The 21,648-nt window shown below is 37.4% G+C and overlaps 1 protein-coding gene across 2 annotated transcripts in view; it reads left to right on the top strand.

Annotated features, from left to right (window-relative positions):
* The window catches only part of robo3 (roundabout, axon guidance receptor, homolog 3 (Drosophila)), a 213,644-nt gene that overhangs the window by 21,143 nt on the left and 170,853 nt on the right, over positions 1-21,648 (top strand). For both annotated transcript variants that reach the window (XM_055148486.1, XM_055148487.1), the window contains exon 2: positions 16,202-16,528. In XM_055148486.1, coding sequence (XP_055004461.1) covers positions 16,202-16,528 — 327 coding nt within the window. The remainder of the gene's footprint in view (positions 1-16,201; positions 16,529-21,648) is intronic.

Consider the following 21,648-nt stretch of genomic DNA (forward strand, 5'->3'; position numbering starts at 1 on the left):
AAAGACATTAACCATAACCCAGCTCAACGAATCTGCAATCTGACAGGTCGACAGCAAATCCCACCATAGTCTTCCAGCCCGATCTTAAACTATAGGGATTATAAAATGCTGTGAAGTTACGTGCCCTATTCTAAACAGAGATAAAAAGCTGTCAATCATCACATTTACGCCAATGTTTGTAAAGATTTCCTGTCTTTTGTCTCCCGTTTTGCTGAGTAACGCATTTCTTTGACAGTCTCTCAACTTGTTCGACCTGTGACTTTTTCACAGAGAAGGCATTTGAGGATAGCAGAAGTTTTGAAGAAAGTTGGGCTCGTCTTTTTATACCATTCATAGCACTGAGTCATTGTCTAATTAAGTGAGATTGATAAGATTACTGTCCATGTGCTGCCAGTTTGGAAGGCAGTGTTCTATAGCAACAAAACTATAATTAGAAATATATTGTAAGGCTTTGCAATTAGTCAAATTATAATAGGGATTGTTGGGGCTTTAAAATGGAGAGGTCTGTGAGTAAAAGCTTGGGGTTTCGGGCACAGTTAAAACATTGGATTAAGAAGTTAAACTAATTTTGGTGTTAAGTAGAATTGATTAAAAGGCTCATATTAGACTTTTAATGTTGTTTCCTCATCAAAAACACACCCAGAGTTGTGTTTTTGTTTCATTCACACAAGCTTAACACTCAAATCTTGCATATTTAGGTGTTAGTAGTTCTTCTCTCAAGTAAAACGCACTCTGTTGTACGTTGCGATGTCATGTGGTAATACAGGAAGTGCTCCACTGTGTCTATAAACTCCATACGCTGTCACTTGAATCATTTGGATGATTTAAGCTCTATTCACGCTTAACTAGGAAGACGTTTGGGAGGATGCGATGACAACTTCCCAGGTCTAGTTTTCTTCATCTACATGTCATTGTAGTGTTCCGTTATGTTCGGCGAATAAACAATTACAACCGTACATCAGTTTTCATAATTTCCCCACTCCAAGCACACTGAGAAGAGATGAGGACGCCAAATTCAAGATTATTCGAAACAGCACATACATATACAGTCTTCATTTTACCGTTGATGACATTTACTTCAATGAGTTTGATCACAGTCGGTTGGTGAGCCCAGTGTCGGTAACTACACCGGAAATTTTAATCACATGTTTCCAAACATTTTTCTGGTTTGTGAGGTAATGTGACTGGGCCTATTGCAAATCTCTACTGAACTAAAGATAAAATGAGCTGTAAACTGTAACTGTTAACTTCAAAACTGGTGGTGGAAAAAGCATTTTGAGTTTTGGAGATGTAGACAGACTAATAAAGGATTACTCAAACGTGTGAATGAAACGAAACACAACTCTGGGCATGTTTTTGAGGAGGTAACAACATTTTAACATGGCTTAAAGCTCACAAGAGTCAAGTCTGCATAATGTAGAACCTTTAAAAGATTCAGATATTCATACATTTTTACTTTTAGTACACAAAATCAAATTGAATTATAAGTTGTCATATCACTCTACCCAAATATAGCGTGAAATTTTGTATATTCATTGCTGTCGATTTAACTTTATCATAACATAACATAACACAAAACAGGCTGTAGCTGTGCAGTCGTTTATACCAAGCACTTCAATCCACTGGTACCCCCTACGGTCCTTAATAGGCTTCACTCATCCATGATCCCACAGTGAAAGAGGGAAGAAGACTAGATAAAACCACCCCTGCTGATTCAAGTGTCAAAATGTGGTCTTTGCGTTCTCTTCGGTCCATTTCTTTTAAAACTACCACCAACATTAACAGAGGCCCTGATCACACACAAGTATCCCATTAAGGCCCATTCACAAAATCTTGAACTTTAAAGGTTAACTCCCTCCATCTGTTTTGGAGAGAAAGCTCGTGACGAAATATCACGCTTCATTGCTTTAACATTTGAATGCGAGTCAAGGCAAAGATATATAGAACTGTTTTTCGCTGATGTCCTTGAAGTAAATCAGCTTAGCGGTGAAAGAGCCTTTTTGTTTTTAGCTGCAAATAACACCATTAGAGGGGGAGTGGAGGGGGAGGAGGTGATGGGAATCTACAGTGGATCTTTTGGCGGGACTCGGAGTTGTTTTATCGCATGCTGGGGAACTTGTTCATTGTAATAGAGAAAAAAAAAAAAACTCAAATATTTATCGTACTTGAACATCAGTTAAAGCTACAGTGGTGGTAGCCCATCACCTTCTTGATTTCGGTTAAAAAGTACATTCTCCATGAATATAAATACATGTTATGCCATACTGTGGAATATTATCACCAACATTTCCATGGAGACCGGTATGAAAGGCCCTTCTCCTGCCCAAATAAGTGTCAGGTTTGCGGAGAGGCAAGCCTACTCACATAAGGACCATAGACTGTATAAAGAAGTGGCCTAAGGGAGTGTGACGTCACCCTTAGTGTTCGGCAGCAGTCAAATGAAGCTCACCAAGGCTGGCAAACTTAGGGTGAATCTGGAGTAGAGTTCGATATTAGGAATAGGAATTGATTTGCAGACAAAATAGCAAAATAAAAACACCAGGATCATGTAGAGTGGGTTAATATGAACATTTTACAGGGCTCCCACAGTCATGGAAATTGAAAATGTTATTTTCCAGGCCTAGAAATGTAATGTCATTTGTAAATTAAATTAAAGTTTTGGAAAAGTCATGGAATTTTTGTATATTTTTTACGCAACTACACCAATCTGTTAAGTTATCATTAGGCTGTATGATTATTTCCGAACATATGCGCTTTTTGTTTAAAAGAGATGACAATAAATGCACTGACTGTATTTTGAATGTTAAAAAAGTATAATACCAAACCATAAGGTGAGTGGAAAGGGTTAAAATTTCATATTTAGCACTAAAAGTGTGATCAATTCTACACAAATGTGCAGTAAAGTCATGGAAAATTCACTTAAGGTCATGAAAATGTCATGGAAAAGTTTAGAAATTTTGTCAGTGAAAAAGAGAGGGAACCATGATTTTAAGACCAAAATGAGATGCCTGGCAGTAGCAGAGAAAGGGGTGACGTTTTCTCATTACATAGTGAATTATAGCCAGAGTCTGTGGAGCCAGAAGCGTGCCCATGCTGACTTCCTGTTTGTCCATTTACACTCTGATAAAAACACTGAGAACTCTGCTCTGAGAACATGCGTTTCTCAGAGCAATAATAACCATACCATTTTCACCACTTACATAGGGTTTCTTTATGACCTTGAGAACATTACTGCATTTAGCTTGTGCCCCTTAAAGATTAGTATCTGATTATCTATACTTTTGACGGCCCTTTTTTCAACACTAAAGGCTCTCCAGGTAGGCATGGTGATTGAGCGTAGTGCTGTTTTTCCCATCACTGGAACATGCACCATATAATTACACTACAAGAGGAACTCGAGTGGCTCCATCAGTTCATCTGCATAATGCCTTGTGCTACTGCCACAGAAAATGTATGCTTTGAATTAGTACGAATGAGGCTGACAGCGGTTACAGCTCGAAATGGCCTCGCCACTTAATGATTCTGCTGGATGGCAGTTAGCGAGGTTTTAAAGGTGCACTGTATAACTTTTGGGGTGTGGGGGCTACTGGACACGATTTCCTGAAATGTTCCACGATATGGTATGGAGTTATTTTACGTTTGTTTCATTACATGTCTGTTAATGTCGCTTCTCTACAGATCTGTCCTGTAACTTTGTCCCTTATAGTAAAATTTATGCAAGTTAAACCAACTAAAAGGCACTTAACAAAGTTTTAAAAGTACACTACGTAACTTTTATGGTGTGGGTTGCTGCTACCTTCTTGTCTTCATGGATACGTTTTCCTGAAATTCTCCTCTGTATGGCATTGACTTATTTTAATTTTACACATCTCTTACCACCACTGCTACTGCCGTTTCTCCACGGATCTGACCTGTAACTTGGTCTGTAGCTTGTCTCTTGAACTCTTAGAAGAGTTTAATGCTATACTGTGGAATATTCTGAGACTTGTGCAGTGTCTCCATGGATACATTTTCTTGAAATGCTCCACTGTATGGCACTGACTTATTTTTATTTTACACATCTCTGACCGTCACTGTTGCTGTCATTTCTCCACGGATCTGATCTGTAACTTGGCCTGGTACAGTCATTTTGCTTGTCTCTTTGAAGACAGAAGAGTTTAATGCTCTACTGTGGAATATTCTGGGACTTGTGAAGTGTCTCCATGGATATGTTTTCTTGAAATGCTCCACTGCATTGACATACTGTTATTGCCACCTCTCCACAAATCTGACCTGTAACTTGATCTGTAGCTTGTCTCTTTGAAGGTAGAAGAATTTAAAGCTATACTGTGGAATATTCTGGATTCTTGGATATAACTGAAATCCAAGTTTTACGTCCTCATAGCAGGATTTTAAAGTTGGACTACGTAACTTTTGTGATTTGGGGTCTGCCACCTTCTTGTCTCGATTTATATGTTTTCCTGAAATGTTCCACTGTAAGGCATTGATTTATTTTACATTTATTCTATTCCCCGTTGTCGCCTCTCCATAGATCTGACCTGTAACTTGGCCTTGAGCAGTCAGAGAGCTTGTTTGTCTCTTTGGTAGATTTTAATGCTCCACTGTGGAATGTTCTAGGTTTGCGGAGGTAACGGAAATCCGAGTTTTTCGACTGATTTCAGCACATTCAAGTACCATTTTCATGTAACCGGCCTCAGATTTGCAATGGACTATATCAATATAACCACTCATAAGAAATTATTATCCAAGTTTCCTTCATGGTTAAGTTGGTCTGGATTGGAAAATTCATACTGTGGCATGTTTTTGGGATATTTCCATCACTTCAGTGTGGGAGTCTGGTAACCTTGCAAATTTTGGTTTTGTTTCGAAATTACTGTGGTCTTTCATAAATCACTAAATAGTGCGTTTTCATTTTTTAAATCCTTAAACCTCTAACTGTGGCTAAGATTCATTCAATATTTGGGGGAAATTTTGGATAGCATTGCTCTTACACATTACTACAGCTCAGGATTCTTCACCAAAAATACTGGCTCAAGATCTAGATTTGGACATGTCTCTGTTTCAGATCAAAATTGCGATTTAATTTGTCAGAAAAATATAAAAAATAGAACATAATGATCCACAGATAGATATTAACTTTGCTTACATGAAACACACTTTTTGCTGTTTTCACTGCAGTAGAGAGCGAAGTTTACCAATGAGTTACCATGGAAACAAAACGCCAAACAAATTTCTTTTTGTGCTGTTCATTTGCACTTACAGCAGATGTTCCAAACTTATCCAGGTTCATTAAAAATCAAATTAAGGCGCTGTACCATTCGTGCTCAAAACCAAAGTGCTAGCAGCTGTCAAACTTCAAGTGGCGAATTATACACTCCCTTTCCCGAAAACCTGCAAAAAAGTTTAATTTGTCATTTTTAAAATACTCATTAACACCGCTTCTAAGCAACTAATTTCTCAAAGACTTTTACTTCCATGTTAAAGGTGTATTATGTAACTTTTCTGAAGGGTTTGCCAGCTTGTCTCCATGGGAATGTTATTGCTATGAATAGATTAGGATTTATTCAATTACAGGTGTTTTTATTACCCAAAAATACCTTGAAAAACACATGTTCTTACCATGAGCAGGCTCGCTTCTCCACGGATCTGACATGTGACTTAGCCTGGTGACACCATATGTTAATGAAGAGCCACACCCCAGGCCAAACAATTACATCTCCATGACAACTAGCTAGAAAAGTAAAATAATACCTTGAAAAACACTCATTCTTACCATGAGCAGGCTCGCTTCTCCACAGATCTGGCTTGTAACTTAGCCTGGTGACACCATATGTTAATGAAGATTCATAATTTTACTGCCACACTTCAGGCCAAACAATTACATCTCCATGACAACCAGCTGGAAAAGTAAAATACCTTGAAAAACATGCACTCTTATTGTGAGCTGGCCCACTTCCTCACAGATCTGACTTGTGACTTAGCCTGGTAACGCTGTATGTTCATGAAGATACATAATTTTACAGCCACACTCCAGGGCAAACAATTACATCTCCATGACAACCAAAAGTAAAACACCTTGAAAAATATGCATTCTTACGGTGAGCAGGCTCGCTTCTCCACTGATCTGGCTTGTAACTTAACCTGCACCATATGTTAATGAAGATACACAACTTTAGAGCCACACTTCAGGTCAAACAATTACATCTCCATGATGACCAGCTGGAAAAGTTACACCGTGCACCTTTTAAAGTATCACTCTCCTTGACAGCTTTCTCATCGCACATAAATCCGTCAATTTCCAACTCTTTTTCTTTTTCTTTTTTTTCGTCTCTCTCGTTTTATCCCCCCATGCAACTCCTGTCAAAGCCGGCTGGCACTTCGCAGACTCCTCTCTCTCTCCATCCCTGAGGTTTCATTAGCTAGCGTGTTGCTTTTGAGAACCTGCTGTACAAGTCCGCGGGCTAAAGCTAATAGGTCCTGAGAGGGTCTGGGGGCTTTGGTATTCTGCGCAGACAGGCCATCTCAGCTGTCTTCTTTACTTAAGCATATATTTGACCATGCTTAGCGGCTATAGGGAATTCTAGTTGACAGATATGCATAGTAATCTTTCTCGGGCTCATTGGTCAATATAGTAGATATTGACAGGGCTGCACGATATTGGAAACAATATTGACATTACTGCGATATTTCAAAGGTCTGATATTACGCAAAACTGACTCTTGTGAGCTTTAAGTCATGTTATAGTGTTGTTACCTTCTCAAAAACATACCTGAAACTGTGTTCAGAGTTCCCATGGTCATGGAAATCCTGGAAAAGCCATGGAATTTTGTAAAGTCAATGAAAGTTTTGGAAAAGTCATGGAATTTTAGTATCTCTTTCAAGCAACTACAGCGTTTTGTTTAGTTCTCACTAGGCTATTATGATTATTTCCGAACGTATTGGCCTTTTGTTTAACCCTATAAAGCTTGACACATGAAATAATAGACTTTATTTGATATTTAACTCTTTATTGGACCTTTCAACAAAATGTAAAAGAAATAATAATAATAATGATCATTTTTACCATTTTATAAATAAAAAAATATCATATTTGATACTTTAGACCAGGGGTGTCTAAACTTTTTTCAGTAAGGGCCACATATCTAAACACAGACAAAGCAGAGGGCTGATCAAGAGTCGTAGACTGGAGCTCAAAACAGTGAATAATTGAAATATGTGCATGTTTAACATGTTAGAATGAGCCATGAGTCTTTATTCATGCTAAGATCCTTAAAACCACACACTAAATATTAAATGTTCGCTTTATCAAGGTAGATTTTCAAGAAAAACTTGCAGTAAACAGATAATTTTTAATTGATGCAACGTAATTTGGGCCAAGTCACCGGGAAACCTGAGAGCCAAGAAAAATTTGTCCAAGGGCCGCATTTGGCCCACGGGCCATAGTTTGGACATGCCTGTGTTAGACCTTCATGGGCATTTTATAGAACCCAAGCATGTTTATTTTAGGACCAAAAAAATTCTCCTTGATGCATTTATAACTCAAAGAAACTTTTCTGAGCATTTCCTTTTATATTTTTAAATGTCTGAACAGGATGCTTTTTGTTTTTCAGAATGTTGTAAATCAAATATGATACAAATGGCATTATAGGGTTAAAAGAAACAACAATAAATGCACTGACAGTATTTTGAATGTTAAAGTATAATACCAAACATAAGGTGAGTGGAAAGAGTTAACATTTCATATTTAGCCCTAAAGGTATGATCAATTCTACACATTTAGGGTGCCGTAAAGTCATAGAAACTGCACTTTAGGTCTTTAAAAAATCATGAAAAAGTTTTGAAAATAATGTCAGTGAAAAAGAGTGAGAACCGTGTGTGTTTTGTTTCATTCAGTAATCCTTTATTTTTAGTCTGTCTACAGCTCCGAGGCTCAAAACGCTCTACTCCCCCTTGTGAAGTTAACATCTACCTTTTACCTTTTGTTTAGTACAGATTGGAAATTCCAGGGCTGATTCTAGTCTGTGGAGTATGGAGTTTTCTGTTTGAGGAAAGAACTTTAACCTAAATATGTGAGATTTGTGTGTTAAACATGTGCAAATGAGACAAAACCCAACTTTTATGCATATTTTTGATGAGGAAACAACATTATAACATAGATCAGAAAATTGTAGTCATTTTAAAGTGTTACAAAAACCCGTCTTGACCCATTGCAAGGTGGACTTTCAATATTTGGTACTTTGGGCATAGTGTTCGGTATAAAGTACATCAACTGACACTACAAGTTAATGGAGCAGAGAATGTTCCCTGGATCATTCCACACCATCGCCCTAAAAAGCTCCTGTTTAGTGGGCTTCACATGGGTGCCCTCTGCTGATATTTAGCTCTGTGCACGGTGGTCTCTCCTCCTTCTTTTCCTTTACTTTTCCACTTGGCCAGCTCCATTCCAACTGCTCGCTGTAAAATTTATGAGTCCTCTCTTAAAGTCTCTGTCTCCTCCTTCTCCTTCCCTCCAGACAAACCAGATCCAGATAGTGTGGAAGCTAAAAGGCCATTAGTCAGGCCCTCTCTAGCTAGCGGTCAGTGGACTTCAGGGAGGCTAAGGAAGAAATGACGGTTTGAAAGGTGAAATTCAATCGGAAACCCACTGCTCTACACTTTTCTGAGGTGTAATTTGATGAAAAAAATGAGCTAATTTGACAGACACCTATCTATCTATGTAGCATTTATTCAATAACATTTGTTAGATTACTCAGAAATACCTTGAAAGACACATGTTCTTACTGTGAGCTGGCTCGCCTCTCCACAGATCTGACTTGTAACTTAGTCTATTGACGGCGTATGCTCGTTTTCATGACGATATATAACTTTACTGCCACACCCAAGTCAAAACATTTCCATGGCAACCAGCTGGAAAAGTAAAACACCTTTAAAAACATGCATTACTTTGTGCTGGCTTGCTTCTCCACAGATCTGACCTCCAACTTAGCCTGATGATGCCATACACCTACATAATTATTACTACTATGTAACTTTTCTGGAGGAGGGTCTGCCACCTTCTTGTTTCCATGGAAATGTTTGCCTGGAATATATCACAGTATGGCATTAAACATGTCTTCGTCCATGAATTTCCATGTGACAAGTTACTGGTCAGATCTGTGGAAAGGCCAACCCACTTACAGTAAGAAATACTTAGAATGCATGTTTTTAAGGTTTTATTTAGCAGTTATAACACCTATAATTGACAAAATTCAGGATAGATAAGTTTGATGCCATACGGAGAAACATTTTAGGCAAAAAAAACAAACCAGTGACGTGCCCTTTAACAGAAAAGTGTTTATTTTCATTCATTATTTTTAGTTTGTACGACCAATATGGTACTAATATGGTACAATACAAAAAGAAAAGAAAGAAATTTGATTAAAATTATATTTAGTATGCATAGTTGGTAATTTATTTTGCTGTAAATATATATAAAGTTCTGTCATCATTTTTTTAATTTTTGAAACTATGTAAAGAAAAGGAGTGGGTTAATATAAGTTATTTTCTTCTTCCCACTCCTTTTTGAGAAATGAGCTTTTCTGTTGTTTATAATGTATGTATAATAATATAATGTACATATAATGTATGTATATGATTATTGTTTCTTTCTTGGCACAAATTCGAAATAAAAACGAATCAAATCAAAAACTTAAGGGAAATTTGTCCTTTAAATTTGACCCATTCTTCAATGCTGGAGGAGAAGAGCCAACATCAGTTCTTGAGCTAGTCTTAATCAGGAGTACCTTTTTTATAGCTGGAGCATTTGACCCATTGTGCATGTTTTGGGTTGATGGCGAAAAATGTATATTCAGGAAACCCAAGCAGACGCAGGGAGAACACGCAAACGCCACTGAAAAGCCCTGGAGTCGAATTTTCTTGCTGTGAAATAATGCGTGAACAAATAGAAATGAGTTTGCAACCTAGTCAGTACTTTGTAAGCAAAAGATTAAAGATTAAAGATTTTTTTTGATCCATGGGGCGTTTACAAATCTCTTTACTCTGAAAATGAATAAGATTAAAGCTCTGCCCGTGGCGCCTTTAGCAGCACCTGATGCGTCTAATTCTTTCAATCACCATTTCCTTACGTTTTAGCAGCATAGATTTTCTGTGAAAGACGGAAATGTGAAAGGGAAGCTTCTAGAAGGCCTCTTTGCCGGTAAAGCCAGTGAAATAAGATCGGGGCTCCCTGTTATAGGTGGATCTGATGACATTTTGCGTTGCTTTTAGCGCTGGGAGGAAAATGTCGACCTAATCTGGGATTGGGATTGAACTGTTGCCAGGCTCCCATTAGATTCTAACTGAGGAGCCCCGTCTTCCATTCCAGCCTCTTTGTGGGTGTAATTGTATTGAGAGGAAGACCATCAGTGCGGAACTCTAGTACTATTGGTACTTTGCGCTGACATCACGTTGGGGGTGTTCTACGTTTATCTCTAATGGTGGAATACGTAGGAGTAACCGTGGTGACGCAATGCACAAATTAGTACTGTCCAAAACTGTCAAACACTGTCAAAAAAGTTTAAAGATGGTCTGAAAACTCAAGAAAAACATACTGTATTATTTGGACTATAAGGCGCAATATCAATAATGTTGAATTTGATCATCTATTTTAATACATAAAGCTCACCGGTTTTTAAGGCGCATTAAGCGAAACAAACAGGCGACATTGGAGACTGAGACCTTAGCCCAGGCGTCCACGATCCATCGGTAGATCGTGGCATAATTCGCCCAGCGTTGCCTCCGTGTCTTGGTGAATGTATATTATGAATGTGAATGCAGGTGGATAAATTAAGTTTGTTTTTTTTATTTCCTATGAGGAGGACTCAAATATACACTGAGTAATAATGTGTTAGATGCAGCTTTGCGCACATTTGTTTATGTCTTACAGAAAGGAAACTTAAAACCACATGGCTAATTTGCATAAACTATAAGATCTGAAAAAAAAAAAAAAAAACAGCTTGCTCCTTGTACGCTGGTCAACTTCTATCGGACTCCGCGAGGCTCCTGACTACGATAGCCGTAATACTCCCGACAATCCATCAAGTGGCGTGGCTTCGTAGCTTACCAGTCGTACTAAAACATTTTGACAGACTTTTGAGCGCCGTGTACCACATAAAATCGGTTCAAGCAAGCACAATACATAAGGCGCACTGTTGATTTTTGTGAAAATTAAAGGATTTTAAGTGCACCTTACAGTACGAAAAATATGGTATGCATACATCTACCACCTATGTGCAACAAGAAAGTGAAATTATAAATTTAAAAAACTTAAAAATAGGCCATATTTCAGTAAAACCTTCAGTATAATTATTTAAGCTATATTTTAGTGAAATGATTAGTCTAACCTTTCAAATGCACTTTAATCTCACATTCCCACAGAGGATTTGTCACTTTTGGGAGCAGGAATTTGGGATAGCTAATACTTATTAAGATGATATCAGACATACGGGACCCTTTGAACTTCTTTCATTCAAGCAAGAAAAATTATGAAATTATACTTACACTAGGGCTGCGTTAGACTTTCCGACATCGCTGGTCTCATTCCAACCACCTCCTCTGTAGATGATCTTGATAACGTTTACTGCAAAAGAGGCACATTTTTGCTGTCATCTTATATTTCCTTTTGGCAAATTCTAAACTCCCTCATAGGATAAGATTACCAGCCCCTATATCTAAGGCTTTTACTGTTTTCAAGTGCGTCAAAGGTTGAAGAAAGAACATCATGGCAAAGAGCACACAAATGTCAGGATTATGTTACGAAACTGAAAGATAAACGTAGCTAAGAGTTCGACATCAGGTTTATTTATAATTCTCAAGGTGCTAATTCTGCCTTTGAAGTGGGACCCTTAGATTTCACAGCCAAATATTAAAATACTGACAGAACATCAAACTTCATTTATGTCCAAGACTTTCATGAAGTCTTTAAAAAATACAATGTGTACAATGTGTTTTTATTGCTCCAAAGTATTCTGAAAACATCTCATACTGTGGAACATTAATAAAACATGAAAACATAATCAAAACTACTAACTTGGTCGCTATTTGGAGTGTTTCTTACTGAAAATTAAAAGCAGAATATTTTATAGTTTTAGTGCCCAAATTTTCTCCTTATCTTCTTAAAAGCATAACTATTATTCAGTCAAATTAGCATAGCTTTTTGACTAATCCAGAGAAAATATGGTAATGAGTAACAATAACAAAACAGGATTAAATTAGATCTAAACCTGGACTAACGCCACTTTCTATTGAATGTTGGTAGATGATAAATACGAGTCAGTTCTCCTGTTGTAAATGCGTTCCATTGCAACAGATGGGGAAAATATGGATGCCTGAGAAAGTTTCATGTTTATTTTTTTGAGTTTATGAGAACCATGTACAGTATGTAGAACAATATTTGAGACAGACTACATAGAGCTCACTTGGGTTACATTCGAATCTCAAAGATCTCAACCCCCTCTGACTGAACCTTGAGGTAGTGAACGTCAGGTATCTTCTGCGAATAGGCTCGATTCACGCTTACGTCACAAACCAGGAAGACTTTTAGAAACATGCAATGACAACTTCCGGTGGACTCTGTTCTGCCAAAATGGCTCAGTTTTCTTCATCTAAATGTCATTGTAGCTTTCCGTTATGTTCGGCTAATCAATAATTACAACCATACCTCAGTTTTCATAATTTCCTCACCAGCACACAACTCCGAGTGCACTGGGTACATGCAATTAGAAAAGATAAAGGCGCCAAATTCAAGATTCAAACAGCACATACGTATGCGATCTTCATTTAGGGTTTGATCACAGTCGGTCGGCGAGCCCAGTGTCAGAAACTACACAGGAAGTTGTCATCACATGTTTCCAAACGTCTTCCTGGTTTGTGACGTAAGCATGAATAGAGCCTATAAATATAAAAATAAATATAAATATAATAATATAAAAGTCTATTAGCTGTCAGCAACTCCATTATGGCAGTTTTACTATACATGCACAGAAAAAAACAAAACAAAAAACATCTGTCTTTGTCTATTGATGTGAAAAAAAGTCACTAAATGTCACTACAAATTTTTTAGAAGACACTTTCTCTACATATACACAACTAAACATATCAAAATGACAAAAAGACAATTCTCCCCGTTTACTGTGTGCACTGCGATTTTTGCTGTGACGTAAATCCAGCCAACTCGGTCTAAACTGAACTAGCCCGAGTTTGTGTTTCGGAACAATTTGATTGACCGTTCCATTGCACTTTTCCCCGAGTTCCCGAGCACAACAGAAGGCGGCATAAACCAAATCATATACGAACGTTAAACTTTTTCATCCCACATTGGAACCAGTCCCACATTTTGAGAAACACATGTCTATTACTATAGGCGATTCATCCATCACGTAGCTGCTAGTCCTTGAAAAAGTTGGTAGTGACCCTTTAAGCACTGTCTGAACTCTCCAGTGTATTGGAAGTCCACTGTAGCCGGACAGTGACAGATTACAACATAAGCCTGGGGAGAACAGAGAGTAACTGTGGTCTATGGACACATGCAGGCAACAAGATCCCGGGAAAACGATTAGTGATTTATGTTTTGTGTTTCAAATTAACAGCTACCTTTTACGTTTAGTGCAGCAGAGATTGGCAATCGGCTTTGTTTACACAGCAGCATGCTAGCTACAGCAGCTTTTATTCAAATCATAAAATATCAAATAAACAGCCTATTAACATTTTATTAAAGTAAAGACTACCTGATTGCTTTTAAGTGTAGACTACTTCAGTTTGCGGCATTATTTTAATACTTATTATTATTGTTATGCCTTAAAATTAGCGTTAGCGTTAGCATCGGGACACAAAGCTCTACCTTTCTAAAAGCAGAGGTGCCTTTTAGTGAAGTTTTAATTCTGTTTGTGTAGTTTTTAACATTTAAGATCTACCTGCAACTCACTGTTGGATGCCTTGTCTTTTAATTTAAATAGTTATTCTTTATTTATTTTAATGTGTGTTCTGTTAAGCGTTTTTGACTGTCCTGAAAAGCGCGATATATAAATAAAATGGATTATTATTATTCATTTTAGCACTACTCAGCGAAAAAAACAATAGATATAAAATTGGAACAGGAAGCAGTGATGCGCTATTGTGCACAGAGCCTATTCCACGGCTGACATTATCCAAATAGATAGGATTATGTTCAGAGTTCACATTTTAAACGCGTCCAAATGATTTGACAAAAACAGAAATAAGACCTGGCAAACTGATCACCTTTCAGAAAATGTTCGTTTAGATCTCAAATACAAGGTTAGCAGTTTTTATGCAGAATAAGACAGAATATTTAGTTGTCTGTAGAGAAATTGTAGTATTTAAAAAAAAAAACTGCAGCCTTTGTGATTTGCTAATTGCATCCATTCAAATTTCAACTCAATTGCGTTTAATTTTGCAGCCCTACAAGCCATACCTCTTGTTTCTGTGCTTTTGTCTTCTTCTCCAGGGAGACAATTTCACTGGTTCTGGTGGTGCTTGAATTTGTGTTATTGCTATTCATACGTAATTGTACGACCAACACACTGTCATTCAAAGTGAAGGCAGAAATGGAATAGAAAGAAGGAGGGGTTGAAAAAAGCAATTTCAAAGCAGGACCTGAAACCTGTGGGAATTACCTCGTCTCTGTCTCTGTCCTCTTTCGTCGCTGTCTTCATTTATTGGGTTCAATCAGTTTTTATAAGAAAAATGGCGGACGCTCTAGTGAAAAGAAACATCAACTAAATTAATTTACAAGCTAAAATTATGCTTTGCGCAATTTTTATTATAATATTTACATTCCCAACATGGTTAAAGGGCTTGTACCTGATTATTTTTCCCATTTATTTGACAAAAAATCATCCTGTCTCAATACAGATATATTGTATTTGCAGCTGTTGAGGTCAAATTAAGTCTGTTTTGTACTGTCTGCATTTAATGATTAAGCGTTTTCATGTCTGGCAATCAGGAAGAGCCCATTCGCATGCTAGCTGTTGTCAGCATCAAGGCAAAACTCTGCTCTGGTGTATGGAAATTGTGAAAAGCGCTTGTAAATTCATAGTAATGAATAATTAATAGGAATAACTTTGGACCACTGCAAACCGTTTTGTTTTTCCTGTTTTTATGACCGTAAAAATCAGGTACTGCGCCTTGGTGCTTTTTATTTACACATAAAATTGCACCGTGTATATATTGTACTATATGCAAATTTAGCGGGAAATAAAAATGCATGTATTTTGTTCCCTCTTGAGGGTTCGAAAAGGCCAAGTGAATTTGCTCTTAGAAGTAGCGCCCACACTTCGCATTCAGAGGAGGATTGTGCAATGTGTTTTTTTTTTGTTTTTTTTTTCTTCGAGTCTCTTCCTACACAAATGCGACCATGTTGTGTTGCTTGATATTCACAGTCAGGGGGCAGACTTAATGAATCGCTTTGTTACAGTTCACACTACAGGTGGTGACGAGTTTTTCCCCCTAAGCATTTAAGAGTCATTACCAAAGCTGTACAGCGTATAGTAAATATATATCTAATTGCTTCTATAGTTGTTATTGCAAAATTTGTTATCCATGTGACAGATTTAGTATTTATTTTTTCCTTTGCGTGTTAATAGATACTTATGAAACTGTGTTGCTGTCATCAAAAATTTCTTGCATTTTTTAATCTTTTAAAACTAGATTGGTCATTTCAGTTGTTTTAGTTACTACTCGTTTGCTTTTTTGAATGGGTAGAAAACTAAATTCACCAGAAAATACTTTTTAATAGTTATTTTCTAGTATTGTGTAGGTTTAGACTAGAGTAGCTTCACCGAAAACTTGTATTTCCAGAGTTTCAAAACAACTTTTAAAGACTATAAGTTGGGAGGTTGTTGCAAACTATCTTCTAAGTTTGTGAACACTAAATTAACGTTTTCCAATTAAAACGATTCTTTGTTTCTGAGTAAGATTAATTACAATTGAATTTCAATGGATGCAATTAGTCTTATTCTGCATTTAGGATCTATACATGTTAAAAAATGTGATTCTTGTATTAGTTTCTCAGTTCATAATTCATTCTTTTTGTCAGTTCTCTTGGAAAATTAGGATGTGAACTTCGAACAGAACAGAGAAAAATTTCAATTGGACATTTTTAGATAGCTCAGTTCTTTTCCTAACCACATCTTCTTCTCCTTTCCAGGCACCAGACACAGGCTGGAAGACTCCGCCCCCCGAATTGTCGAACACCCATCGGACCTGATCGTATCCAAAGGTGAACCGGCCACTCTGAACTGTAAAGCAGAGGGCAGACCCACACCGATTATAGAGTGGTACAAAGATGGCGAGCGCGTTGATACGGACAGAGAGGACCCCAGATCTCACCGCATGCTCCTACCCAGCGGGGCGCTCTTCTTCCTGAGGATCGTCCACGGGCGGAGGAGCAAGCCGGACGAAGGCGTGTACGTGTGTGTGGCGAGGAACTACCTGGGAGAGGCTGTCAGTCGTAACGCGTCGCTGGAGGTGGCAAGTAAGTGAAAGAGGCTTGGTTTGTTGAGTTTGACAACTTTTGGAGAATTCGTGGTTGAAGCAATGGCCGATGGAATTACGCTATGGATTCTTTACGTGCAAATTAGCCTTATCGCAGTGACAATTTGGAAAAACCTTTTCATAAAACCTGTGATGTTAGATCTCTACAAATGTATTAACTCCCTATTAGTTTGCCATTTAAAGGTGCACAATGTAACTTTTGCTGGTGAATGGTCTCCTATCTGCTTGTTTTTATAGAAATGTGGTTGCTGTGCTAGTCATTAAACTCATCGTTCTTGCATTTATCCAGTTACTGCTTAAAAATATCGCAGAAAAACATGCATTTTTCCACTTCCCAAGGATCAGACCAGTAACTTGCTTGTTTCCATAGAGATATTTAAGTTTAACATTATACTGCGGAACATCTGAGTCAAAATAATAATATTAAAAGTTGCATAGTTCATTTTTAATAGGCCAATTTTAGCAATATTGTGAGACAAATTGCTTTTAGATACGTATCATTGCGCTCTCTAACTCCATTTATCATGTTGTAAGCATGCAGACGCTCTTTAACACACAAAGTGGCTTCGGCTGACCTCCTTATCATTACCGTCATCAACCCATGTTAGCTATAGACCACACCTCTGACCTTAATGTCACATCGCCATGGCAGCTGGCACCCTTAGGCCCCCTCCTCTCTCTCTCTGCACTCCTCCCCTCTCTGCTGGTCATCATGCTTTCTGGCCTTTGATACCCTGTCCAATCTCTGTCATGTGGCGGCCAGGACCCTGTTAATGCAGACAGATGATGGGGTAGCAGTAGCAGATAGCAGTTGTTTCCAATAGACAGGAAAACAAATCTACTTTCTTGTAGGGCTGTGGACCTTTAGTCGAGAAAAATTTGTTTGAGTGACTCTTTATTACTAGTCTGTCTACATCTCCAAAGCTCAAAACGCTCATGTTCTACCTTATGTTGTTATGAAGCCGTAGTTTTACATTTAGTTCAGAAGAAATAGGTAATTCCAGAGGCGATCATCCAAATGATTCTAGTTACGGGGCATGGTAGGGCTGCTTGATTATTTTGATCAACACTGAAATCACAATTATTCAGACGATTATTTTTAGTGACACCATGCATTTATTCAGCATTTCTCTCTCACACTTTGTTATTGATAATTTATGCAAAACTTTAAAAACTGAAATTAAAAATAGGCTACAAATATGTACCTTAGAGCAGTTTTGCGATGTATAAAACATAAAATGAATAAAATATACTTTGAACATGAAATAAGGCATAGAAAAACATAAATATATCGAACATAAACTATATATCCAACTGTTCTACAATCTCTATATTTAAACATTAAAATAAACATACTTCTTTGTATAACAAATATCCCAAAAATAAACTTTGTTAAGCTTTAAATCATTTAAATCGTCAACTCAATTATGTGTGTTTGCCACACAAATCGAAATCGCAATCAAAATTCGATTAATTGCACAGCCTTAGTGTATGGAGTTTAAACACACAGTAAAAATCTGAGCTAATTTCTTGTAGGGCTGATTTGTATTAGTCGATTACTAAAGGATTTATATGGGACAATTACTAGAAACTAGGAAAAAAAGTGAGTGACTTTGCGTAAGATTATTCTCTACATAAATTGTGCAGTTTGGATCAGATACTTAGAGATACGTAAAAGTTTTGAGAGTTTTTGACCAATCAATCTGCAGAACTTATTTATTCTTCAGCAGAATTTCTTTAGCCCTACTTCCTTAAGACTGGGGATAGTTAAGTTGGCTGATTTCCAGTAACAGATGTTCGTCCTTGAAAAAATACAACAAAGCATTGTCAACCCGTGACACCTTTTAGATCCTCTGCTCTTAAGCAAGGACTTTAATGAAATGCAAGGAAGGCCAATTAAAAAGTGTCTTCTATTAGGTTTGTTTTGACAAGAGCAGAAGGTGAACTCTTCAAAATAGCTGCTCTAACTTGGATGGAGACCCTGAATAAACTCACTGAAATCACTATGGACACGATTTTAAATACAGCAAACCTTTCCAAAAAGCTATTATCTACCAATTTATATCAACATGCCTCTGTGACAGCGCCTGACACCAGTTTTTGGACAAATACCCATGAATTTACGCACGTCCTCTGATCCTTGGCTTCGGTCTGGCCTCTTCTAATACACCCAGGCCTTTATAAAACAGAAACCATTCCAGGAATTCTTTATAGCACTAACACAGACCAGCTGAAAAACACTTGTATATCCTTTCGAGTGAGGAAGCAGTGGTTTTGAAACTCTATCCAACTCATTACAGCCTTTAAAGGTCTTATACAACCAGAAATTGACTCTCTTGAGCTTTACGCCACGTTATAATGTTGTTACCTCATCAAAAACATATCCGGAGTTGTGTTTTGTTTCATTCACATGTGTTTGAGTAATCTTTTATTTTTAGTCTGTCTACATCTCTAAAGCTCAAACTTCCCCTTTCTACCTTGTGATGTTATGAAGCGGTAGTTTTCAGGTTAACAGCTACATTTTTTACCTTTAGTTCAGCAGAGATTGGCAATACCAGAGCTAAAATCATCCATGTGTGGAGCTTAAAAACACAGTGGAGCACTTCCTGTATTACCACATCACAAGGTAGAACAGAGTGTTTTCCATTTGGTTCGTCATCTGTTTGTTTTAATTCAGATATTCAGTTATACCTTTGCCACAAATGTTCCACAGTATGGGAATATAAACATGTATTTCTCCATGGACTCAAGCAGGTAACACCACCAGACCAAGTTACAGGTTAAATCTGTGGAGAGGCGACCCCGCTCACAGTAAGAATGCGTAATTACAAGGTATAACTTTAACCTGTAATTGAACAGATACAAGATAAATACAGTATGTCTAATGCCATACTGTGAAATATTCCAATCAAACAATAACATTTACAGACTTAGGGCCTGTTCACATGAGAACGCTTGTGGGTAAAATCGACAAAATGTTTTATCGGAAGTGCCTTTCGTTTAGATGGCAAGGATGTTTTGTGGGCTTAAAAGCGCAAAAATCTGAAATCACCCTCCAGAGTGGAAAAGTTGAATACTCTCCGCCGTAGCGTTTCCGTCTGCACTGCCCAAGACGCAAAACTCTGGTCAGATCTGCTCACGTCGCGTACGTGTTTACGTCACATAAATCATCACCTAGCGTCAACACCTAGTCGCCTGACATGCATACCAAATCGAATTCCAGACACTTTTGCGTCACTGTATGCACGCAGATTTCCTTCCGAAAAGGCTCGTCTAAATGGAATAAAAAGTTAAGACGCGGCGCCACTTTTGCGTCTTCTGTTCAGACCATCATCATATAAACGTAGCGTTAAAATGTTTAAGTTGTAATTCTTGTTTGTTTGGGGCTACTATCCCAACACACACTAGCCCCAAATATAGCCATACTACTCCCTGCAAGTGAATATAGAAGCAACATTATAACGTTGCCTTTAATTCAGTACAAAGAAGACACCAAAATGAGCCAGTGAATCATCCGATATCTATTTTCAAAGGACCAGTGATCCGTCAAATGTATTCGTCATCTTCACTGGAAATTCCAAACGGTGAGGAGAGTTACCTTTCACCTCACACCGGCTCTCGTCGTCATAAGCCTGAAGGTATTTGAGATTCAAAAAGAAAAACATGGAGAATTACTGTAGGTGTTGAGAACAGACTTGCTTTACTGGAAATGTCACGCTTCCTATGTATAATACCTGTCAGCATTTAAAGAATATAAAAGGTTAAAATAGAATTAACATGAGTACATTTAAGATTTTACAAAAAATCTTGACTATTTCTTCCTAGTTTTAAAATTTTGAAGTTTATCATTTTTACTTCCTGGTTGGACACAGATAGTCAACAAGTATGGCATACACAGAGATAATTCAGTAACTGTTCCCTAGCAACCAAAACTTGTCTAAATTGCTCAGTAGTTTATAGTTTATAGTGATTAGACTAATAAAAATAAATGGCAGCAACTTTATTTTGTTAAATAAAGGTTTAAACTGCTAGAAAAATGCCTTCCTTTTGTGGAAATTGTCCTTACATAGGTATTCTGTTTAGAACGCTCCACTATTTGTGTATTTTTGTACTTTTCTTCTAAATGTTTTTCAACAAACTGCCTTAAAGGTGTATTGTGTAACTTTTCTGGTTAGAGGGTCCCTCAAATGCTTTTCTCCATGGAGATGTTATTGCTTTGGAATGTTTTACAGATTGTTTGGAATGTTTTATAGTACAGCTTTTGATAGGGATGTAACAATAGCCAAAATATCGTGATATCGTATCGTCAAAGTTCTCGCAGTAATATTGTGGACCATCACAATATATCGAATTACAAGTCTCTTTGCTTAAATTAAGAGTTATGGTGCAGCAATAGCTAAAAAAGACAGAGGAAACTACATAGACCATGATCCTTTGCTCGATTTCAGTGTAGACTACAATAAGAAATAACAGTTCTAAGCACTTTTAAGTCTTAGTTCTTTGGATTAAGTCTTGTGAAGGAAAAAGTAGCACATTAGCCTCCACAAAATATCGCAATAAATATTGTACCATGAGATGTATATAGTGAAAATATCGTACAGAGAGATTTGGATATTGTTTACATCCCTAATCATGAGCTTTCCCACGATATCACAATAAATATCGTACTGTGAGGTTCATACCATGACGATATCGTATTGTGAGACTTGGATATCGTTACACCCCTAGAATTTGACCTTTCTATTTTCATGGAGACCAAATCAGATGAAGTTATAAGTCTGATCTGTGGAGAGGTGATCCCGCTCACAGTCAGAATAGAGGTTTTCTAGGTATTTTTGAGCTATAAAACCACCTGTAATTGAATAAAAGTGAGGTAAAGCTGTTTAAAGTCATGACATATTCATGAAAACAACTATGTGATGGACCCCCAACCAAAAAGTTACACAATGCACCTTTAACTGATGTAAAACCATGATAAATATTCACCACAAACACTCCTCCATCAAACCAAGTCATAATTACAAAAACATGAAAACCTGTCAAACACACTTCAAAGCTTTTCAGATCCCCAAACTTTCTTGTTGACTTCTTTCTAATTCA

Source organism: Boleophthalmus pectinirostris, unplaced genomic scaffold (assembly GCF_026225935.1).
Source record: "Boleophthalmus pectinirostris isolate CB_2022bp ecotype Guang Dong unplaced genomic scaffold, ASM2622593v1 HiC_scaffold_12, whole genome shotgun sequence".
NCBI classification, from domain to species: Eukaryota; Metazoa; Chordata; class Actinopteri; order Gobiiformes; family Gobiidae; genus Boleophthalmus; species Boleophthalmus pectinirostris.